Here is a 23786-nt window from a genome sequence, read left to right as displayed (position 1 = left end):
TCACAGGGCAATTTCTATCTTTTTTTTTAATTATTATTATTTCTTTTTGGAATGGGGAAAAAGCATCAGATTTCCCTGAAAGCTACATAGAGTGAACAAAAGTGTGGTGCTGTGGGAGTGACAGCTTGAACCAAGTTGTTCTATCATCAGGGGACAGAGCACAGGTATTCAGGGTAATTTCTGAGGACACTTTTTGTTTGGAAGCCCCTTTGGAACAGCTGGCTGTTGAAGTTGCTTACCCAATCCACAGGGAGAAAACTAATGGAGGAGAGACTTTGAATCACAGCGTGCTCAGGAGGAGGCATAAATTTACTGTACACCTCAAAAGTGAATTCCTTTGCCTTTTAAGGCGTTAAGCAGGCAACGTTTACATCTGTACTCAGTCACATCAGAACACGCAGTTGTGTTCAATTGGTAGTAGAAATTGTGATCATCTTAGCTAACATATACTGACATAGTTAATAACCCCAATGAAGGCAGACCCAAGGTGACTTACTTGCTATGTGTTGTTGCACGCAATATATTAACCAGAAAAGCTTTTCTTGTGGACCAGCTTGCAATTCATCATCGTGCTGGACCCAGCAACCTCAGTTTCATGGAACAAAAAAAAAAAAAAAAGAAAAAAAAAAAGAGGAATCTTTTGGGCTAAGTGAACAATATTGCTTGAATTTTGATAATGCAAATACATTTTGATTTATTATAATGTGGAAATCTGTCAAGGGAATATCCCACTTCCTCTGGTGTAAATGCCATGGAATCAAGAGAAGCCAAATCCCAGAGAAGGAAAGAGGAGAAAAAGACTGGGACAATTATTTTCTTAGTCCTCCCTATGACATCGTATAGTATGAAGTGACAGAGATGACCCAAAAAACTGGGCAAAAGTCACAGGGAAATTGTGAGAAAGTGTGTGCCCAGCTGGTAAGCTCTGACGCTTTGCAGCTACTAAACACTGTCCCAGGATTTTTTGCAGGATTTGTAACAACTGTTGAAGCCAGCTGCCCTTTCATCTCTGTGGTCCAAAGCAGGACCTTTTCTTCCTGCATCCTCATTATTGCTCAAAAAATGGTGCTAGAAGAAATCGGACTTGGTCTGGTTTTGTTTGTTTGCTTTTTGTCTGTGTGAGATTTGTATAAGTGTATGAATTAAGTTTTTCCTAAAAATGTGTATTTTCAAGAGGTGTTTCAAAAATTTGATCATTGAACAGAGACATGTGTAGAGTAAAACGTTTCAGCCTCAACCTGTTGCCTAAAATTGTATTTTCAAAGTCAACTCTTCTTTTCCCTGAACCTAAGAATTCTTGCTGTTTTTCACAGTGTTTCCACAGCTGCTTGAAAGGTTGAGTTGGAAGTTAATGAAGTTGTCACCTCTAAGAAGAGAGATGAAACCCTCTTAAATTAGGTGAGGGCAGATTAACGTAAAATATACTGATTTTTCAAAGACTTTAACATAAAATGTATTTGCTTTAATAAAAAGTCAGAGAGGCTCAGTACAGACTGTAGGGTGTGGGTTTCAGACACTCAGCTCTGGTTAAACTTTGTTGTTCTTGAAGGAAATGGGACTTTTCCCTGTATCCTCACTGCAGGCAGTGTTTAATCCACTACTTAGCAGTCCTAGATTATCAGCTAGAATTCTGTTTCTGTGGTCCTGAAGGAAACTCAAGAAAAGTTGTACTTTTGATATATGTATATTCTTGGCCCAAATATGCACATCCATGGGTCTGCTTATGGCTTTCTGCAGGACACTGGTGTACAAATGTGGAACAGTTCACACTGCTTGTGTTATTATCTAGCTAGAGAGCTTCTGTCTCCTGAGATGTAAGGCTGCAAGATTTCAAAAACATTAAAAATATATTAATGCACAGTTTTAAGGCAATTCATGCAGCCTCCTCACTGTCCTGGCGTATCAAGAGTGCTTGTTTGTTAGGGTTTTGCAGCTGACCTTCGGGAATCTCTTGAGTATATAAATGGATCTGTAACATGCAAGAGCTTCCTTCCTTAGATGTTGTTTTGACATAACTTGACCCTGAATAGCTTTTTAAGAATGTTTCAGGATTAACAAAACAACCAAGATGGTAAATTCAATGATTTGGATGTTGCTAATATTAGAGTTGTCTTGGCAATGACAAATAAGCTAATTGGAATATAAAGCATGCTGCTCGAGGAAGTAATCTTCTATGGTTCAAGGCAAAAAATGATGACATATATATTTAAGGTAAACCAAATTGCTGTCCTGCTTCTAATGTATGTTCTAATAATTTGCTAAAACCTATAGTAAAATTATTGAGAGTTCAAATCCTTAAGGACAGTCATTTCATACAATGTAGTGAATGAAAGTTTAGGCTTTGCAACCATTGAAAAAATTGATTTAAGGAAATTAAGAACATAAATGAATTCTCTTAAATGATAAGTATAGCATTCAGGGTCCTAGGACAGAAACAAATTATCATTAAATAAGGCACACAGTGTCTCAAAATAGAGATGAGATATGTTTCTGTAGTGGTTTGCTAACAGGTTTATACATTGTTGGTATATTCCACACTGTGCAGCAGCCAGATAAAAAAAAGGTGTATTTTTCAGGAAAAAAGGACATCAGCATTTCATTGTAATTTTATCAACAATTTTTCACAATGGTATGGTTGTGAAGCTATTGAGAAAATGTGCTATTTTACTCTCAGATTTCTTTTTTTTACTTTTCCCATCATTTACTTAGCTTATTTTGATTATTTAAGTGTTGTTTAGTAAAGCCTGTAATCGCTGGACTTTGCTAAGTGAAAATAATAGACACTATTATTTCAGAAATCAGACTTGCATATAAATTAATTATTTGGATGTTAAAAATATGAAAAAAAAGTTTATCTCAATGGTAGATTGGTGAGCTCTCGTACAAATTTTTTACGGTATATTTCTGGGGATTTTTATATTGCCATGTGAATACTGCAGCCCATTACCCAGAGTTTTTCACACATAACCTTTCATCTCTTGGGTCTGAGCTTCCTCTGAATTACTGGAGGTTTATGCCAGAGTGATTCCATTAACGTAGTTCCTCATGGAGTCATCTGGATTTACAAAAGTTTAAAGTAAAATCAGTAGACTGCCTGGGGAATTCTGGTGGAAATGTATCTTGCCACAGCGAAGAGTGCAGACCACTTGACCTGTGACAGTGTTGGTTTGTGTGGCTGCTACATTTCAAAACATGCTTCAGTGTTCATTTTCTTTTAATTGTAGAAAAATCTCTTGTAAAAAGTGTGGTTATAAAATCAAATAACCTCATATTTGTTCTGAGCTTTTTTATCTCTTTCCTCCTTTGTCATGTTTGGTTGCTGTCCTGGAATGTACTTCCAGCACCTCTTTTATGTCCTTTCTCTCTGGCATATATGATTATACATACGTGTGTGTGTGTATGCATTTGAGGTATCAAGAATGGATTTACATATCAGGCAACAGAGAAGAGACTGTGTAGTGACACCAAGAGACTGACTTATTTCCATCCCTACTGTTAAGCATTCTTCTTTGGTATATTCAGTACAAATATATAATGCTGTCTCTTGACTTTTTTTCCTTATCATTCCTTGAAGAAGCATTAAACTTTTCCCTTTCAAGAAAACAGCTTTGCTTTTATTTTGTAAAGATGCACATCTTTCTGATCTTGTGTTAATACAGCATAAAAAAGAAAGTACTTCTTTCAGTGAAATTATACCCTTTTGGTGAAAATGTTTTTGAGTATTTTCCTATAAAATTAAAAAGAAAGAACAATTAAAATGCTAAAAAATTGCAAAGCAGTTACTGCACAGGATATTGCACCAAGCAATGTTGGTTTTGCTGATGTTCATATATATTCTCCCTGCCATCACTTTTCAGATTTCTAATCCAAACAGACTCTTGAACTCCAGTGGAAACTTTGTCAAAATAAGGTAAATTTCAATTATTTTCATGACTGTACTAAGAAAATTGAGTTTTTCAGATGATAACAAGGTGGAAGTGTAAAGTTGCAGGTAACTGTGCACTAATTTTCAAATTCTCTGGGAGTTTCAGTGTTCATTGCTTAAACATATTGCAGATCTCTGCATCTTCATGTTTCAATTTTTTTTTTCTCCCTTTAGATTAGCAATGAAAAATTCTCTGTCTGGTTTCAGATAGTGTAATTAAAGAACCCCAGTGCAGTATTTTAGTTCATGCAAGCCCATTGTTAAAAAAAAAAAAAAAAAAAAAAAAAAAAAAAGAACTATAAAGAGAGGTTATTTTAGAAGAAGATGTAAATAACAAAACAGGTTTTTAGATCAATTAATCCATGCTGGTTCAGGGTATTAAAACTTTTGTAAGCTTCCATTTTACAATATGCTAAAGTGGAAATAGCTATTCTTTCTTGAGAATCTATTTATTCAGTAAGAGCAAATTAGAAAACTTTTGTTTAGAACACACAACTAAATCCCAGTTTAACAGCTGGAGAGACTCCAAACTCTAACACCCAATCTGAACAGGGATGGAGACTGGGGCAAGACTTTTTGACTTGCATTTGTTTCTACTTTCTTCTACTGTAATAACATGACTACTGTCTGTATACCATTGCAGAACATGAAGTACGTGTAATGTGATGCCAATGTACAATGCTCATGTGCAGTCTTTTTAAGTTAAAGTACCAACCATAACTGCTTATGCCACTGGTAATTTCACTACGGTCTTCCATGATGACCTTCCCATCTGCCATTCACTTACTCTTATGGAGGCTGACCAAAAAGAAAATATCAACCTAACTCACCTTCTCTATGAGGAATGCAGTGTAGATTGAATGAAGTAATTTATAATAACTATGGTTGCCTCTTCAACAGGGGAAACATTTGTGTGATTTTTACTGTTTCCACAGGAGACTCAGATTTGGGCTTCACTGCTTCCTTTGGACCCTCTAAAAGGAGTGATGTTCCGAGTGCAGCCAGTAATTATAATATAGTTAATGACACTGTCACCATTGGAAATGGGCTTCTGTAGTTCCCAGGTCAGCAAGTGCTACACTCCCCACTTTGTGCCTGACCACAGAACTTCTGAGTCCAACCACATGCTCAGTTGGAGGTTTTACTTAACTTTCAGTATGATGCCCCTCATTCAGTCTTTGAAGTATGGGGCTTGTTTGGATTCCTTGGAGGAACATAAAGCTACACATGGCAGGGCAAACCTTTTGGCTTCCATTCACAGGCTCCTCAGCTACACTACAGTCTCAGGAGGGAGAAATAACATACACTGAGAAGATAGGAAGCACCATGTTTATCAATACCTGCTTTGATAAGTAGGATCAACCTTAACCTCACACCTTAATTCCACCTTCCATTTCAGATCAGATGAGGAAAGGGTAGCTCATTTTACTGGAGCTGGCTGAGGGTGGCTGCAAGATTAACTCCAAGTATCAGTGTGGGTGTATCCTGAATGTCTCCTCTGACAGAGAGATGTGTACTGATTTTCCAGCTAAGGATGAGTCTAAATAGGAACAGTAATGTATATGGTGAATCTTCTGGGATTTGAACAGTAGTTTATCTCAGTTCTCAGACAAAGATTTTTGTCCAGTTGACATATGCAAACATTGTTCAGTTTATGCTATATATTGTGCAGTCAGAGAAAACATGGAGCTGTCATAGACCTCAATTTGAGGGCCTGGTTCCTCAGCTGAAGCTGCAAATACTGCTGCTTTTAGTTCTGGAGTCTCCTGTACCAGTCCTTGAATTTGAATAAGCCACACATTCCACTTACTAGCTGTTTGTGTAAGATTTTTGCTTGTGGCTAGAAAAGAACACAAAACCACAAAGCATCTTTGGTTTTGGTTTGTACTGCCCAGGCAAATTATGTGAGTGTGAATCAACTTTTTAGACTAGCTGTAAAAACCCACTGCTGCCTCCCCTTGGCTGCTGTAACCCCTCTGAAGTCAAGGCATGGTCTGATCCCTCTAGACTGAAGCAGCAGTGCAAAAATTATGACACAGAGTGGCATCTCTAAGTCCTGTATCCCATGAACATGTGAAATCTGATGGCTCAGATCCTTTAAATCTTTGTGGACGTGTGTAATCTTACCCATCTGAGTTAAGCACACAGACAAAAAGAACAACCTAGGCATTAGCAGAGAAAAGACAGATTTAAGAGTAGCCAAGTAGTTAAACAGTTATTGGTGTATGGATTTTAGTATTTAAAAAAAGAAAAGAAGAGAGAGTGTTATTACATGGAGACATAAGCAGTTTTCCTTTGTTTGCTACAGTATACATTCTTGGTTTTAGCTTGTTCAGCTTTGCCTCCTGCCATACCGTATCACAAAGAAAGTGTCAGGTCAAAACATCCAGGCATTTTGGGGACTACACGTTTGTGTATCAGTCAATGGTGGGTGACTACTTTCTTACTGTGTGATTACCAATAAATATTCCTGTCACAAATACTGACTTGAACTTTCTGGAAAGTAATTAATTGCACAAGCAGTCAACAAACAGTTGCAGCTGCAAGACACAACTTAGATTTTTCTCACTAATAATAGTGCGATACTTATACTAAACTGTTCTGAACACCACCAACATATTTTGCATGTCTGAGAATAATATTCTCCACCCCTCCCCCAAGTTGATGTTGGCAATTGCTACAAACATCTTATTATGTTGTGAAGAAACTGGGAGAAATGGTGAGGGAAGGAACAATGTGGAAGAGGGGAGAAGTAAGGGTATATTGCCATTCCTCTTTCTATGGCAATCTGCAGTTATTTTGCAGTTGTTTGGCAAATTGCTATGAAGACATCAGCTATCGGCTTTGATCTTGATGTACTCCGCTACATAGGACTGATGATGTGATGGGAGGGATGGAGAAAGAAGTCTATCTGGTAACTAGTACAGAAGTTGTGCCAGTTCCTAAACAAAAAAATGCTCCTTTTTCAGTGACCCTCATGACTATAATCTTAGGCTATTCATTTCCCCTATTGTATGAACAACACCCTTAAACAGTATTACCAGCAAAAGTACCAATACCTGACTCTTACACAACACCTCATGTATAGCTCTCCTAAAGTACTTTGCAAATCAAATTGAGGTTCTCAATTTCTTAAATAAAACATGTGGGTTATTTTTTGAGATAAGAATATTGTTACATGCCTTTTCAGTATGTGGATATGGTAAATACTTTTATATATATATATTTTAAAGTTAAGTGTATAAATTTTATTTGCTATCTCTGAGAGAGCGTAAAGACCTGAGAAATTATATATTCCTGCTCTCTACAATACCAGCATCTATTCCTACACAAATTTAATGAAACCATTGTTAAAAAACATCCTAAAAAATTAATTCAGATCCCTTCTTGCCAGTTGCTCTGCTTCCATCAGTCATTTCTGGCGTGACCACAATTCTTTTCTCTACTCCATCCCTGCACAAAGAAATCATAGCTTCTAATCAAAAGTTCACTGAAGTCTTTAAATAGCTGAGGAGAACTGCAAGAATTAGCACTACATCCCAGAGACTTGCTCAATACAGGTTTTGAGAAAAAGGCTGACGTTTTTAGGGAAAGAAAAAAAGGAAAACTTCACTGGGAAAAAATCACCTCCTTAAATGATCCTAAAGAAACCTAAGCATTACCACCTAATCACTAAATATACCCTACAACTATGAGTTTGTTCTGCTTGCTTTATTGGCCTGATAATGACTTGCAAATAGACAGCAAGACACAATTCAAATTGACAGTGTGAACAGCATGTGCAAGGGGAGAGTAATTGAAATACAGAAAAATTGCATTAATCTTCTTTCAGTTCATGTCTAAAAATACTTCCAGGAAAATAAACATCTAATATACGTTCTGATTTCTTTATTCTGGAAAACCAAAACCAAAAAAGGGGAAAAAAATAAAAAAAGAAACAATTTATGAAGTTGAATGAAGAATAGTCATGCAACAGAGGATTAGCAACCTATGCAGAGCATTGCCAGACATCTGTAAGAAACAGTTTGAGAAGCTGTAGGAGATGTCAGTATGACAAGGTGCTGGAAGCATATGCAGAATACAGGAATAATCACTGCCAGAGTTTGCATAACTCACCATTCCTGAAGGCCACTGAAGGCATCAGAAAACGCAGCCTTTCCAAAGCGAGAAACAGCCCTTTCTCATTTCAGTAGTTCAATCCCAGAAGGGGGAAAGCTGTTTGACTAAGTAGTAATAAGCAGAGGTGCCTTGTGAGAGCACCATGCTGCCTTGTACTGCCTTTGAAAAGAGTTCTGCAAGTTCTGCTGTCTCAAGAGACTCATGTAACAGGCAGATGCAGATGCTGCCACACTGTTGAGGAGCAACCAGCTGAAATTATTGTGTCACTAGTGAGACTGAGCTGACCAGGCGAGTTAAAAACTGTAATTATGGCTCAAGCATTTTTTATGGTATTGTTTATAGTCGACAGTAAAGGAATAAGACCCAAAGCACTGTTATTTGGGCAGTAGTTCTGCTTCCATTGAAGTCACTGGATAAAAATCTCTTTAATTTCTGTGGCACTGAACTAAGGTGCATTGATGACTGTCAATTCACTGTTAATTCTTTAACACCCCCAATGCACAGCTGCACACTCCATGTAAAGCTGGCAGCAGTGGGGAATTAACTGGTGTTACTCTTTTCTGTCTATTGAAATGACAGAGGATCGAGTAGACTGGAGAAGGTGCCTGCACTTTCATGACTGCTACATTTCAGTCTTTGGGTTTCAAAACTGGCATCTCCTTCAGTGTGCAGCAAGTCCCTGAGGAAGAGCCACAGGCTTCTGTTCCACATCTAGTTCTGTCCTGCTCTGTGTTATAAACGGACTCCAAAGCAGACTTTCTCCTTTACACACTGTCCTTTGAATCCTGTGACTTACGTTCATAAAAGCTTTTTTGGCCTTGCAGTAAAATTGCTCCTCAACTCACTTCTCTACTACTGAGCAGCCAAGAGGAAGGAAAGATGCACAGCTCTGCAACCCTATTCTACCCGCACACTGTCAAAACCTGCCAACGGTTCTTCACGCAAATGAGTTTCCAGCTGACAATGTATGTTTTTAATTTAGCTCACATGGTTATACATGGGCAGGTGAGAAGGGCCCATTTCCCTTTATCATTTCTTTTTTTTTCCCCTGTGCTGGTAAATGTATTTCATCTTGTAACTCTTGCTTTGGATTAAAAAGCTGTTGCCTTTGGCACTAAAGCTGCACAGCAGGCTTAGGAAAGTAAGGCTTCCTTTCATTGCCATGTTTGAAACTAGAGGAAGTCATCATATTACTTTAACAAGCAGCAATGAATGAAAATGTTTAATACAATTATGCAAGCATGACTAGCTGTATAGCTGCATTCTAACTGCCACAGATTTTGCTCTGTGTGATTCCTCATGCTGGTAGATAACATGATCATCTATTTTCCACTAACAGTCAAGTTAGGACTTTGTTGTGAAGAGTCTTGCAAGGTGAGTTCCCCAGCAATGTTTTCCTTCGTTTCACAACATCAGGTCTTTAAATGCAGGACCGAGCTGTAGATCTGGGATTAGGTTTTGCTGCCACTGAGCATTTAATACCCCACGCTAAAATATCACCAAGTCTTTGCACATGGGAAGGAGGATCGATCTTCTGCTTTAGCTTCTGTTGTGGTAGTGTGTGGAATGAAAATCAGCTGCTGGCTTGTGACAGACCAGAGCAAACCACTCAAAATACAGCCACTCAGCAAAAGCCCCTGTCACAGACAGTGACCTGAGCTAGCTTGGGTGGCAGAAGTAATGTTGCCTCATACCTTATGGTGTTCCTCCAATTAGTTAGCTCTCAATATATGGCACTATATTGTGCCACATAGTATGTCTTTAATTGCTGTGTGTTCTACCCTCTGTCAGTAACGTGGGTGCTGATTATGGTTTAGTGAAGAAGGCTGGAATTCATGTCATCTAATTTTGGATGCTGAAGTGGGAGCTGGCTGAGCTTGCTTTGCATTGGAGAGAAAAGGTGCACCTAACATTATTGGCCTCATTTCTGTTTTAGCATAAAATGAATTTTCTTCTGGTGTTGACAATTTTTCTTGAGTGACTAAAATTTTTCTAGAAAATATTTTTATTTTTCCTTAAATGCTTTCATTTTTAATAAATTACAGAATCAGACAGTAAGTAAAGTTAGAAAGGAGTTCTTGAGATTCTTGTGTCCTGTCCCTCTGTTCAAAGCAGGGTCAGCTGCAGCAGATTTCTTAGGACTGTGTCCAGTCAGGTTTGTAGTGTCTCCAAGGACCAAGACTCAACAGCCTGTCTGGGAAACTTGTTCCCAGTGTCTGATCATCCTTACAGTAAATAAATAAATAAATTATTATGTTTAAATGGAATTTTATGTATTTCAGTCTGTGTCCATTTCCTCTTGCCCTTTCACTGGACAGCACTGAGAGTGCCTGTGTCTTCTTCACGCCTCATCAGGTGGTTTTACACATTGATAAGATCTCCTCTTGAACCTTCTCTTCTCCAGGCTTAACAGTCCCAGTTCTCTCGGCCTTTCTTCACATTCTTCAGTCCATCAATTGTCTTTTGAGACTCTTTGCTGGACTCTCTCTAGTCTGTCCATGTCTCTCATACTGGAGAGGCCAGAACTTGACACAGCACACCAAGCATGTCTAAACCAGGCCTGAGCAGAGGGGAAGGACCACCTCCCCCAATCTGCTGGCAATGGTCTTCCTAATGCAGCCCAGGCGGCATTTGCCCTACAACTCAAAACTCTTCTGAATATTGTCATAAGTGAATGTTTTCTGTGAAATTTCCATTTTTATTATGATCTCATTTTTCTGCAAAGGACCAATTCCAACAAAAACTTGATTAGTCCTAGTAGCATTAATGGTGTTTCTCATACCGCTTCTCCATATGAAGTTAGACACAGACAGGTCTAACTTCACCCAGACTCAAAGTTTCTACCAGAGGGAACCAGAGTTTGGCCACCTTAGTACAGTGATTAGCCCACGGTGATAAGACCTAACTCTTAGTGCCTCATTAGTGAGGTTTTATGGCTTTTGGGATGGGGCTGACTCATACCTGGCCAGCTCAGAGGATGGCTAGGATTGACACAGAACTGTCTGCATGGGGCCATGTAGATAGGCCTTTCTCCTTAGCTTGTAAATAAGTTAGGGAAAGGATGATTGGTTACTGTGATAGTGGGCCACTGATTGTAATTGAGTCTTTCACATGCTAATGTAGTCTGGATAATGAATAAAAGCAGAACACTCCACTAATATTCTTATCATTTGAGAAGGGGCAGTGACTTTGTTAATGGAACTTTTTTGGTTTTAATCTTAGGCATAAGGATACATGTGATTTAGTGTTCTTATTTTATCAGCTAGTAGTGAAACTGAATGATAAATTGGTATGCTATGATTTAGCCTTGTGACTTTTCCTGATCCTCCACCTTGCTTTTTACTATTTTGATTTAAGTTACTCAGGGAGATAGTTACTGAACAGTAACATGTCAGAGCTGGGTTCTATCCTCTTCCACCTTCAGCCTCTTTGCAGAGTGAGACAGCATGGTCAGTATGCACATTGCTTCGGAGAAAATGACCTATAAAAGATACAAAGTAGTAAAGAATTGTCCCCATATGATTGGACTGGTGTTACTAGGCTAAATTAAGTTTACCATATGTGTACAATGCACTGGAGTCAGTGTAAGGGTTTCATGAAAAAGTCAATATTCTGTTAGCTGTTCCCCCAACATCCACTGCAGTCTGAAATTGCCATTGTTCTACAAATAAACTTGTATAGGATGGAGTAGGTGGGTTCTTACCTACATAAAAAACATCAAATTCACTTCTGTGGTGTAAAAGGTGCTAGTAATGTAGTTTTTTTCTACTACTGACCAATTCCCATTTTCTTCTCATCATTACCAGAATAATTCAAAGCCACATACATATAGGTAAACTCCTGTAGGCTTGTAATAATTTACTGTATCATGTGAGCCCTAACTAAGAAGCAGGTACATGTTGTACTAGGCTTACTAGAGAAAAGTAAAAAAAAAACCCAATAAAATAGAAAGCACACAATGTGCTTCTAACAGAGAAGGTTTGGTAGGAACAAGAAATGAAGTAGATCAGGGTGTTTTGGAAAGGAAAGGGAATGTTTAGAAAAGAATTCAGCAAGTTACAGACTATCTCTTCCCTAACTAATAAATGACATCATCTTGACATCGTCAAAGTATGGTGACAGGGAGAGGACCTAAGAACAGATCGAACAGAGGATGGCTTTCATAAATCTTGCAGGATATTTCTCCTTCCTTACAAAGGAGAGCATGAGAATTAGAATACAGGCAGATGGTATCATGTATGGATGAACAAGACTTGAGGAGTGTTAAAACTAACAGCTGATGGTTTGCTACCTGGAAGCGAGAAGATGGCTTCATGTTCAGGGTTCTTACTGGAAATGGAAAGAAACTTTCTGTTTTTTTTTTTGTACTGGAGAGTTTTGAATGAATGTAAACAAACTGGGTCTCTGTGATTTATCTTTGATGGAGCATGGCACTGCAATGTTCACTTGAGGGCTGTTTTATGCTGTGAATCACAGCATCTTTTCTTGCATCCTTTGTGAGACATTATTTCACATAGTCAAATGCATTCAGAGGCAATTTTTTTATTTCCATAATATATTGGATAGTAAAATTCATCTTTGATAAAAGTGGTCTTATAAGCTGATGTTTTCAGAATGTTTTCAAGCCTTTAGATCCAGGACATCTCTGTTGAGAAAGAAATCTCTGTATCTTGTGAGGCTAGAAGGTATTTCTAATGGTGAAACATGAGTCTTCCTAATTTAAAAGACTCATTTGGATCTGGAAGACTGTGATTTTTATCACTAGAAACACATTGGCGTATGTAAAAGCAGTTGCATGTAGGTTTAGCAGCTGTATACATCACACTTTCACTTCCTTGTTGTAGATGAATTCTTGCTTTACAAAGGTACAGTACATTTTGAGATCAACCAGTTATCCAGTTAGCTGTTGCTAATAATAATAATAAAAAAAAAGCAGTGCAGCTCTTGCTATAGATGTTATAATCAATCAGGCAAAAATGAATCAGTATTCAGCTATAGGAACCTCAGTGTGAAAAGGTGCTTTAGGGATAGCACTGAAGTTTGGTTGGTTTTTTTTAATATAAAGAACATTTCACAGATGATTTCTCAAAAACAGGAAGTCATGAAATTTTATCATCAGGAATCATTCACAAGCCTGGTGTTTCTCTGTTTTTCCCAAGAGATATAAATTAAGACATTATCATTGCAATACTCGTAGATGAATCTCTACAGCATTGCCTTGCAGAGATCAAATAAATCCAGGCCATTTGGAGAAAACTCGACATTCATAAAAAATAGCAGCTTATCCACAGATAACAATACAGGATGTAATTTGAACCATTTAGTACCAGGTTACAGATCTTCAGAGAAGCCTGTAAATCAGAGTTTTATTTTTCACAGCAATGTAAATTACTGTGGTTTGATGGCTTGATTTGTTTGGGTTCACATAAACTGACTATGAATAAAATCTGTCAATTTTTGTGACAATATATTTTTTAAACATATATTATTGAAGGAATCTGAATGTTCAATGCTTCTCGCTGCCAACAGCCTGCACTTATGCACTGTCGGGCATACAAAAATTGGTGAAAATTTTTGAAAAATTAACTGTAGCCACCAAAGCTAGATGCATCTAGATGAGGCAAAGGCTCTTGTTCCTCCCCTCTCTTTCTCACAACTTTGTATGTTTTAGCAGAAGCCTGGTTAAGTCAAAGTAATTTTGCTCAAGGACACGGAGTAGGGTAACACAGAGCTGATTGTGGACCTGAATCAAATTTTACAGGCTGGAGGGAAAGTGGTTTTTTCCTCTTGTGTCACCACATGGAAGCTGTCAGTACAGCATATTTTAAATTCTTGGTAGAACATTAGGAATGTGATGAGCTGTAAGTGTGAAACTCTTGTTTTCTGATATTTTTCCACTGAAAAAAAAAAAAACCAACCCAAAAGAAAGAGACAACGTCAGGAGAATATAAGAGTATAAGGGTGTGTAAACTTTCTCATGCTGGATCGACCTTAGTTTCATCCATGGTCGGTTGCAAGAACCATATGACATGCAAATATAAAATTTTTGCCACTCTGACTTTTAATAATTACAGATTTTATTCAGATGGTGGAATTAATTACTACAGGAAGTCATTAAGGCAATTCTAAGCCTCATGTTCTAGAGTTTAAGCTTATCTTGAATTATGGGAGCATGAGGCTTAGGATTCCTGAGATCCGTGTAAAGTTTGAACTTTGTGGTGAACCTTGATATGATCTTGTCCCTAGTGACTTCTGGTGGCAATAAGTTTCATGGTTTAGTAACATGTCGTGTGAGGAAGAATTTCCGCTTAGCAGTTTTAATCACAGTGACAGACCTAACTTTTTACATTGTTCTTTTATTGATATACCAGGCCCACCTCCTTTTGCTTTAGTAGCCATAAAAACCGAAAAAGCTATTCTTTTGAAATAAGGAATACTTTCACACACTCATATTTCTTTCATACATAGCCACTTTCTCCTTGAGAAGGAAGAACATGGGAAAAGGGAATTTTAAGAGGAAGAAATGTTATTTTAAAGAATGGAACTGAACGGAGTGACACAATTATGTGCTTGGCAAATATTTCTACCTTTGAAGCAATATCAGTGGAAGCCTGAGGGAGACAGAGTTTCAGAACATTAAACCCACAAACTTTCTTTTTAATAATACATGAAGTTGCCTTAATAAATCCTTATGGAAACTGTAATAGCAGCAGTTAATGACTGGTTTTCGTTAATGACCCATTAACATGTTAGCAAAGCAGCCACTAACTGTGGTATTTGGTGAGAATCAGTTTCAAAGGGGAGATTAATATTAAAATCTGATGTTGATTTATTAACCAATACATTTTTAAGGTATTGCTTTCTACCTGCAGCAATGAACACACACTGCAGTAGTAGTGTTGGTAAATGAGTAATTCCATGAGGATTAATAATCAGTTTTGTTCCAACAAGGCAACAGAAAAAAGAAATAGCTGTCCCTTCCCATGGGTGTTATTGATGAGGTAAATTTCAGTCTTGGATGATGTTTTAAAACAATGTTCCTACTGTGGGTCTTAACAGGACACCTAGAAATCTGAGCCATGCAAAAGCAGCATATATGTGGACCTAGTTTTGTCTAATTAAGTCAGGGAGCAGGAACTTCCATCAGTTCTTTACTGAGGAGGCCAGTAAAACAAATGACATTAAAAAAAAAGCATGGTCCTTTTGCAGCCAAGAAACTGCATCAGCTGAGATAATTAAACCCACTTTTTTAATGTATTTACTTAATAACCATTTTTGTGCATGTGTCACAGGACAAAACTTTCAGTTCTGCACTTTATACCTGTGGCCCTGCACAACAGGAGACTCTGAGTGTGCATCCTTGTGTCCAAGCCCGTTGTTGGAGTCAATGCTGTTTTGGCATGACCAGCATCTGTCACTTGCTGTTAGTTCTCTTTCTATATGTCTTACAAGTTTGTGTCATGCTTGTATCTGCTTGTTGCTTTATTTTCACCTCAGTTAAGGTAGAGTTAAAGAAATCCACTCTGTACTTAGAGGCGAAGGTGGCAAAGTCTGTGTTGGTACTTCTTGGGGAGCAGGTTCCATGTTCTGGGGTTAACCTTCATGAAATTGCTGTATTTTTTGCACATTAAGTTTTATGTTGTTCTACAAAATTCCAGAGTTACTGATCACAGACTTCATCTTCATTGCTTCTCAGAAATGAAGGTTATAAATTCCCCAGAAAAACCTTTTCCTGAGTTCATACAAAACTGAAAGACAAGCATATTCTTGGCACATTGATTAGCAAGCCTTGCCTGCCTAAGCAACCACCTGATCTCAGCAGGCTTCCTTCCCTCATTCCTCTCTTCAGTGTGTGTCAGCCTGTGCTGTGTCCCAGATCCCCATGGTCTCTCCATCAGGAGAGCTCTACTGCTTTGCAAAGAATGAAACTTTTTCCTCCTTCAGCTCTTCAAATGGAGTCACTGAGGTACAGCGACAGGAAACGTGTGGCTGAGGGCTACTAGTTCCAACCTCTCCTAGAGCTTTGGTCCCATGCTACTCACTCAAGTGGTTTTATTTGATAGTTAGATCCCTTTCCCTTGTTAGTAAACAGCATTGTGGTAGGGTTCAGGTGCTCAAACATCTCTCTGTGGGGTACCCGGTGGCTGAAATTACAGTATCAGTTATACCACTGGAACTAAGTAAGAGGCAAGGTCCCTCACATACATCATGGGGTGACAGGTGGTAAAGACATGCCAGTAGGTACTTTTCTGCCTAGGCATGTTAAGGCATAATAAAACATTATGAAGTGGTCAGGTAATAGCCATTATAAGCTAGCTATCATTCTGTCTGGTGTCCTGCCAGCAATATTTTGGCCAGTCAACTAAAGAGAGCATTCATCTGATGTTGACCCATGGCATTGTTTTCCTTTGTGATTTGTGTGTGTATATGTGTACCTTGCATTTTTTCAACACTTTGACTATTTGTTTAATCAGTTTGAGATGCCTGTCTCCCAAACAGTCTACTTCTTCTGAAGCCACCTGACCAAGAGAAGAAAGTGAGCAGGTCTGCTCACAACCCTCTCAGCTAAAAGGCACTGCCAGGACGGCAAGGGCAGATGGAGCTGAAATAGAAACTCAAAAGCAACTTGTTCATGGAGAAATGTGTTCTCTTGAGTAATTCAAAATTCTTTGTATTCCCCTGAAAAACTTTGTACACTAACAGCATCACTGTAAAAAGGTAACATTAATAAAGGCAGACCTCATTCATGGATCAGTTACTGATCCACCAACAATTTATTGCTGCTGTTAAGTGGAGTCTTCACGTGTTGATTTTTTCAGTATGAAACCAGAACATGAAACAACTGATCCCAGTGAAGGGTTCTCCACATGCAGTACTGTCTTGAGCTTTGCCTCTTTGAAGAGAAAGCAGATTTATTTGGGGTTCTTGCCATGTCAAAGGAAATTAGAAGTTCAATCATGCTGCTTCCTTATCAGTACCACCTACTGTTTCCAGTTGCTGAGAATCACTATAGAACACTCTGGATCTGTTCTTAGTTGATAAGCATAGTGTTTTATTTCAGGAGAATAAGGCCTGCCTTTTTTTAGGAAACATTTATTTAAACATCTGTTCATAAGCTGCCTTCTGTCCAAAATGTCTCGCACTATTTTTGAGTCTTTCTCGTTTCCACAGATGAACTGTGGTAAGACACAGCTCCAAAAATCTGAAGAGTTCTCTTGAGATGACAAAAGGAAGTGGAGCTGAAGCATACTCAGAAAGTCAACTCTGCACTGTAATTTACAGCAGTAACAGCACCTCAGCAGCAGCAGTTCCTTGTGACACCTGATGCTGCCTGGTGTGAGATAACCTTCCAACTTCAGTGACAGCACTATGAAAGACACCGGTCATTCTGTTTCAGGCTTGGGTAAAGCCTGAAACTGAGCTGCGTGTATCAGCAGTCGTCAGGTAGAGATGACAGTGGGGGATTTTTGTTTGGCTTTGGTGTTTTTTGTAGAGCTCTCGGCCCAGCTTGGTATAGCTGATGCAGCTATAAGTGCTAGCAAAAACCCACATTGCTGCTTCGTGGCATCACAGAGAAAGATACAGCTCCTCGCCTGTCCCAAGGGTCTGCCTCATGAGAGTTCACAGGTCTGAAGTGATCCCCCCACCCTATATGTTTAAGGTGCAGCTAAGGCAGCTTTAAGTGGTGAGATAGAAAAAAAATCACGGGCAGTGCTACCTTAAGCTTACTTACAACACCTAGCTTTGATGTTCATTTAATCCAACTCTGATACTTAGAATGAGCAATTTGGTTGGAGCCTAAGTGAGGCTGGGGCTTGGATAAATGCCAGCTTGCTGATCCTCTGTCTGATGAAGACTGAGGAAAACAACTGGAAGATTTGGCAGAAATTATATCAGTATCCCTGATTGAGAGCGTGCACCTGCCACTTGCTGTTCAGGTCTATAATTCAGGTCTTTCTAAAATTACACCTGCTTCTTTTGCATGTTTAGTTAGAAGCTGTTGGCAAGGTTGTGTTTTATAATCTGTGCAACCATTTTTTTTTTCTGAATGTGGGATGGCAGGGCTCAACATGAGACTCTTTGGAACTTCAGCTGGCCTGGAGGTGAGGAGAGAGCCTGGTATAACCTGTCACATGCTCAGACACATTTAACTAGACCCACGTACTCTAGGGAGAGGGGGAAAAATGACAGTCTTCAGCATGAGCATGAACATGGTTACTGAAAATATGCTCATTTGGGGATGGGAAGGGGCCATGTTCACCTACTGAAATAGCTTTTGTTTCAGCTGGCTACAGGTTTCAGATCTTCCTGTCCCTCTGAGGAGGACTTGAATCCAGGAATTATGGCACAAATCTCTGCGAGAAGGGGTCCTGGGTCATAACTTTAAGTAAACAACTAAAGTGTGTTGTAATACATGCAGATGCTGCGAGGAGTTAGCTGGGTATGGACTATCCTTCCTTCTCAATTGTCTTCTTCCTTCCCCTCCTCCTAGCTCCTCACATTTCATTCCTTTAACATGTATAGATTTAGAACCAAGAATACATGAGATAACAGGAGCGCATGTTGTTCATCCAGCCTGAAGAGAAGGCTGAGGTAATTTTAGGTAATTACAGAGGGCAAAACTGATCCCCAGTTACCTTTGGTAAGGTACTGAAATAGCTTTCACATGAAGATAAGATCTTTCATAAGATCCTTCATAATGTTATCTCTTACAACGATCTCTGTAACAATATATATAGTATTAGAGAGATAAATATAGTTGTACTTGCATTTGTAATGACTTGGATACTCTCAGGAAAAAGAAAGTGCTAGGCAGACGACAGAAGGACTTGAGAACAAACTAAAAGAAGGTTTTCATGAATTAGAAATTGGAAATTATGTTTAGAAAATCACAGGGAATGGAAGAGTCTCTATAAATTCTCAGGTTATTATATAACTTGCTCTATGTTTTTGTGCAAAAAAATAAAATAAAATTTAGCAACAGAGTATTGTTGTAGGACTAGATATACCTTTAGTCACCTCCTGGATTTTCTTGCCCCAGAGCATGCACAAAGATGCTCATGTCTTGAGAGTGCTGGAGACATGAAAACCCTGGCTTGCTCCCCAGTACATGTCAGTCTGCTGCACTTCTGCCAACAGAAGTATGGAAATGGAGTAGAGGAAGTATTCTTCCTTTTGCCCCCATTTATCACCCCACACTCAACTACCGAGAGCGCTATCTTTCAGTGTGGGAGGTCCATGTCTCAGTGCATCCCTGCTTGCTTTGGAGAAGGACTCCAACTCTTTTGACTCAGAGAAGATGAGGTTACTATAGCATTACATGACATCTTTTAAGTTGCCTTTGGCCTTGCTATGTGACGAGAGTATGGAAAAGTACTACTTGGAAAAAAAAAAAGGAGCAGGGTGTTAATACTCCTGGGCAAGTGAACTACCACAAAGAAGACAGGGTATATTAGGTTCAACCTTTTCTTTAATATTTGTCAGAGAATAATTTGAACCCAGTTCTCCCTCTCTCTGTTGGGTATAGAACAGGTGCAGAAGTCATTTGTCTCCTCTTCTGCTGCTCCTGAGAGAGGGCTTATGGTACGTCAGCACTCAGCCAGTAAGCACCTCTGGGCCACTGCCCAGTGAATGTTAGGCCACCTCTCTTTTAGTTGTTTCCCATCAGTTGATGTGCCTCTCCACTTATTTTCCTTGAATCGCATTCTGCAGTACCTAACTCCTCTGTATGAAGTACCAGGATACTGGCTACTACGTAAGGTTCTGATTTTCACTGTGTATAAGCCCACTTAAAATTTGGCTTTTGCAATACTATTTCAATATCTGAATCCTTTAGTGGATTAGCCCTTGGCTTCCCTGTGCTTCAGTTCTTGTTCTTTGATATAGGAATAACAACACATTTCAGACTCACAGGGATGCTGTGGAAGATGGACAAAACACTGTCAAGTGTTGAGACATTGTTCTGAGAAGGCAATAGAATTGACTAAGCCAAGTCATGAGGAAAAGTCTGGATCACAACTCTTCAGAACAGAGGTATGCTGAGGAAGCCCAAAGCACTGCCTGTGCAGCTGGATCCCACATATTCAGATGTTACTCAATCTTTTCAAGAAATGTGGGGTCAGACTGTGCATCAGCAAAGACCACTGGGAAGTTTCTCCCAAGAAAAATGGTGGGCATGAAGACAGTGAGAACTTGGAAGGATCCTTTCCTCATTAAAAAAAACCCTGTGCAGAACCATCATGTTACAGCGTTAAGATACATTCCTAGGCATTCACTACTTGTCTGCACGAAAGCATTTGCAGTACATCTTCCAAGTTATATAATTAGGAAATCAATGACAAAAGTATTTAATATGAGAACCAACAGTGAAAACAACTGACAAGTTTTTTTCCCCAACCTATTTTGATCATTTCATATCAAGAGAAGAATATTTGTCTCAGAACTGATCATTATTTCTTTTTAAGGAAAGTATATGTAAAATACCAAGGAAAATATTTCTGGATACGAGATTCCTGCTATCAATTCTATAATAAATAAAACAGTATTGTTCTATACAACACTTGCTGATATTTTTGTGTATTTAATTTATGTAAAAAGCAAGATGAAGCCAAGGCCATGTTTAGAACCTTACAAATAATTAATTCAGTGCTTTTGCAGTTTGCCTTAATTTGAAAATTGATTATTTTTCTTTTCCTGTTCTTTTTCCCACAGTTCTTTAGCAGGTATTTATGAGACATTACATTTGCTTGCAGGGCTACTAATATATTGCCAGAGGAAGACTCGACTCAGGGAATTCCGCTTTGTTTAATTTATTGGAAATGAAAATAAACTTTTAATTACTGATTTGGATATTGAGAAACAAAGAAGACAATCAATTAAACAAATACTTAAGGAAACACCCTTCCTCTCTTTTGCAAGGCTCAAGTTCAGTCAAGCCACCTCTCCTCCTCCTTCCTAGTTTCCCCTCCTCTTGTTTTGCTGCAGGTTACACTCAGTCCCTTCAGTGACGGGATGGGCAGTGCAGGAGGCTGGGGTCAGCGTGTAACGGGTTTTTGTGCCACTCCTTGTTTCTTTTTTCTCTCATGGCTCCTTGTTTCTCACTCATTTTCTCTGCTCTGGCATGAATTCCTCCACGGGCTGCTGTCCCCTCAGCAGTGTCCCTGCCCTGGTGTGACTTATTCACTGGCCACAGCCTCCTCAGAGGCATACCTCCTCTTGTGTCTCCTTTTGTGCACCTCCTCCTTTGTGTGTCCTGCCCCAGCTGTTACCATGCTTTCTTAAACATGCCTGAAGAGATGGAACCGTAAGCTGCTCTGTCTGTCTGCAGTTTTGGTGCATGATGGGTGAGTGCTGCCCATTTCTTAGCTGCCTGGACCCAGCTGTCACCAGCACAGGGTACTCCCTGGTCTCCTCCTACACAGGACACCCTTCAGCCCCCTGTTACCCAAATCTTGCCAGATATGCCCATGTCATGTATAAACAGTATATATAAATCATTTAGCTATTTATTTATCTTGTCGAGAAGCTAATCATATTGACACCAAGACCATATCTATCTTTTCAGTTGTCTCTAATTTACTTCCCCTTCCTCTGTCACTGCCAAAAACATTTCCATTCTTACAGCTACTATGAGCCATACTTTGAAATTTGCTTTTGACAACTGTCTCTCACCTCACATATCCAGAACCTGTTGCTTTTTACTCAGCATAAGTATGATCTGCCATTCCTCCTGCCAACCACATCATGTGTCCTGTTCTCTGCTGCAAATACTTGTATCATTGCAAGAGCTTGCTCTCTGGCCATCCCAGTAGACAAGTATACATGTACTGACCTGTCTCCTTGCAAAATATATCCCAGAAGGTAATTCTCCTTGCTGGTCCACAAGCTAAAACAATAACTAATTCCATACTTCAAAAGCTTTGGGAATTTTGCATCTACTATCTTGTCTTATTCATGGTTTCAAATACTACATCTTCCATCTTTTTTTCTTGTTGTTGCTCTTTTGTGGAGGTTTATGCCTTTGCTACAGTCTCTTTTTCAACTCCATATATAACCACTTCAGGTTTTCTTTCCAACAGCCCCTTCTGCATATCATGATCTTACTAAGACCTATCCCCATTTTACCTTGGAGTCCACCTTAAAGGCCTGTTTCTTTGCTTTGCTGCCAGTGTGACTACAGTTCTCTTCTAGGGAAAACAATTTTTAATACCCCTTTACCTTAACCTGCTGCTCAGTTCTATGAGCACCTAAAGACAAGATGTTACACTTTTCCCATGCAAAGCATGAGCTACAGGTCTGCAGGATCTGGGTCTAGGATCTGTGGTCTGGGTCCCAAGCCATGCTAGCGGTGTCACCTGTCTCGAAGAAAAAAAAATCAGCTCCATTCTGGAGAACTCTAACACTCTCTCATTGACTCACGTATGAGTGGAAACCCAAGCAATTCCACCCACCGGAAGATTTACAACTCAGCAACGATCTTGCAAGTAAGACAGGTCAATAGTGGGGATACTTCCTGTAAAAAAGTGATTTTCGATGCTGGATCAACCGCCCTTTAAACAAGTAAATAATGTCCTATGTAAAACCCAATTTAAGACTTTTTCCCGCTGCCCCCTCCAGAGTGCCATCTAGAAGGCACCGATGACGACGAGGCACGCACTTTCCGTGCACGTGCAGTTGGGACTGCTCACCCCGTTGTATCTGACAGTAAGGCAGGTTGCAATCGTTTGTTCTTTTGGTCCTGCGTCCCCTCCGGCTGTGGAGACTCTGTGGTGCTTTAAGACCGCAGCGGGCTGGCGCGGGGTTAGCGCTGCCCTGCGCCGCGCCGGGCGGCAGGAGCGGGCTCAGTGCGGTCACAGCTGCCGGCGAGGGAAGATGCGCCCGCCCGCCCGCCTGCCTGCCGCCGGGCCGGGGGCAGCCGTGTGAGGAGCCGCTCGCCGCGGCTCGGGGCCGGCCGCTGCCGGGGATGCTCCTGTGCTGGCGCCGGAGGATTTTGTCACCTGTGGCCCTGCCCCCGCCGACCTGCGGGCGCCTCCCTGAGCCGAGGACGCACCTGGGCGCCGCGCACCCGCCTCCCGCCCCCGCCGCCGGCTGCCTCTTCCCCCGCCCGAGAGCCGGGCGGCGAGTGTCGGCGGAGCCGCGGGGCTGCAGGCGGGGCTGAGCGCTCGCTGGGCGGACGAGCGGCCCCGCAGGCTCCGAGCAGCCACCAGCCGAGGGAGGCGGCGGCCGGACCCGGTGCGCGCTGCCTGGCAGCTCCGGCCCGGCCGTGGGCGCGGCGGGCGAGGGCGAGCCCGGAGCCCGGAGCGGGGAGCGGGGGAGCGGCGGGGGCATGTGGATGTTGGCCGTCGCCTTGCTCCACAGCATCTCGCATGGTGAGCGCTGCCGGCCCCCGCCCGGGGCTCCTTCCCCTTCCCCTCCGCGGGCGGCGAGCGGGTCGCGGTTGCGCCTGGGGGGTCGAACGCGTCGCGCCGGCTGCCGGCAGCCGTGGGGAGAAGGAAGGGTAGAGCTGCCTCTGCAGTCAGTTAAACCACCTTGCCTAGCAAAGCGACAGCCCGTAACTTCATAGTATTTCGGCGAACATCGGAACAACCTTCGCGGAGCGGGGGTGGTGGGGGGGGACACTGCGGGCGTTTTTTCGTTCCGTCGCCGTCCCGTCGTACGCCCCGTCTGGCTCCCCCCACCCCCTACCCCGCGGCGAAAGACCGCGTTCTGCTGGGACAGAGGAATTCGGTGCTTCGGTGCCATT

The 23786-nt window shown here is 40.7% G+C and overlaps 1 protein-coding gene across 11 annotated transcripts in view; it reads right to left on the bottom strand.

Moving 5' to 3' along the window:
- LOC308059393 (uncharacterized protein) overlaps nt 1-23785 on the bottom strand; it is a gene marked incomplete at its 5' end in the record, with an annotated part of 74999 nt that extends 51214 nt beyond the window's left edge. For 9 of the 11 annotated variants that reach the window (XM_080376666.1, XM_080376667.1, XM_080376660.1 and 6 more), the window contains one exon: nt 8042-23785. In XM_080376666.1, the coding sequence (XP_080232792.1) occupies nt 22616-23785 (1170 nt within the window). In that variant the 3' untranslated portion in view covers nt 8042-22615. Of the gene's footprint in view, nt 1-496 lie in introns of all 11 variants that reach the window. The other 2 variants (XM_080376661.1, XM_080376663.1) reach the window with 2 other exon arrangements.
- Between the last annotated feature and the right edge of the window lies 1 nt (nt 23786).

The sequence above is a fragment of the Falco punctatus genome, assembly GCF_963210335.1.
Source record: "Falco punctatus genome assembly, chromosome: 2".
NCBI classification, from domain to species: domain Eukaryota; kingdom Metazoa; phylum Chordata; class Aves; order Falconiformes; family Falconidae; genus Falco; species Falco punctatus.
This window is presented reverse-complemented; position numbering and strand designations above follow the sequence as displayed.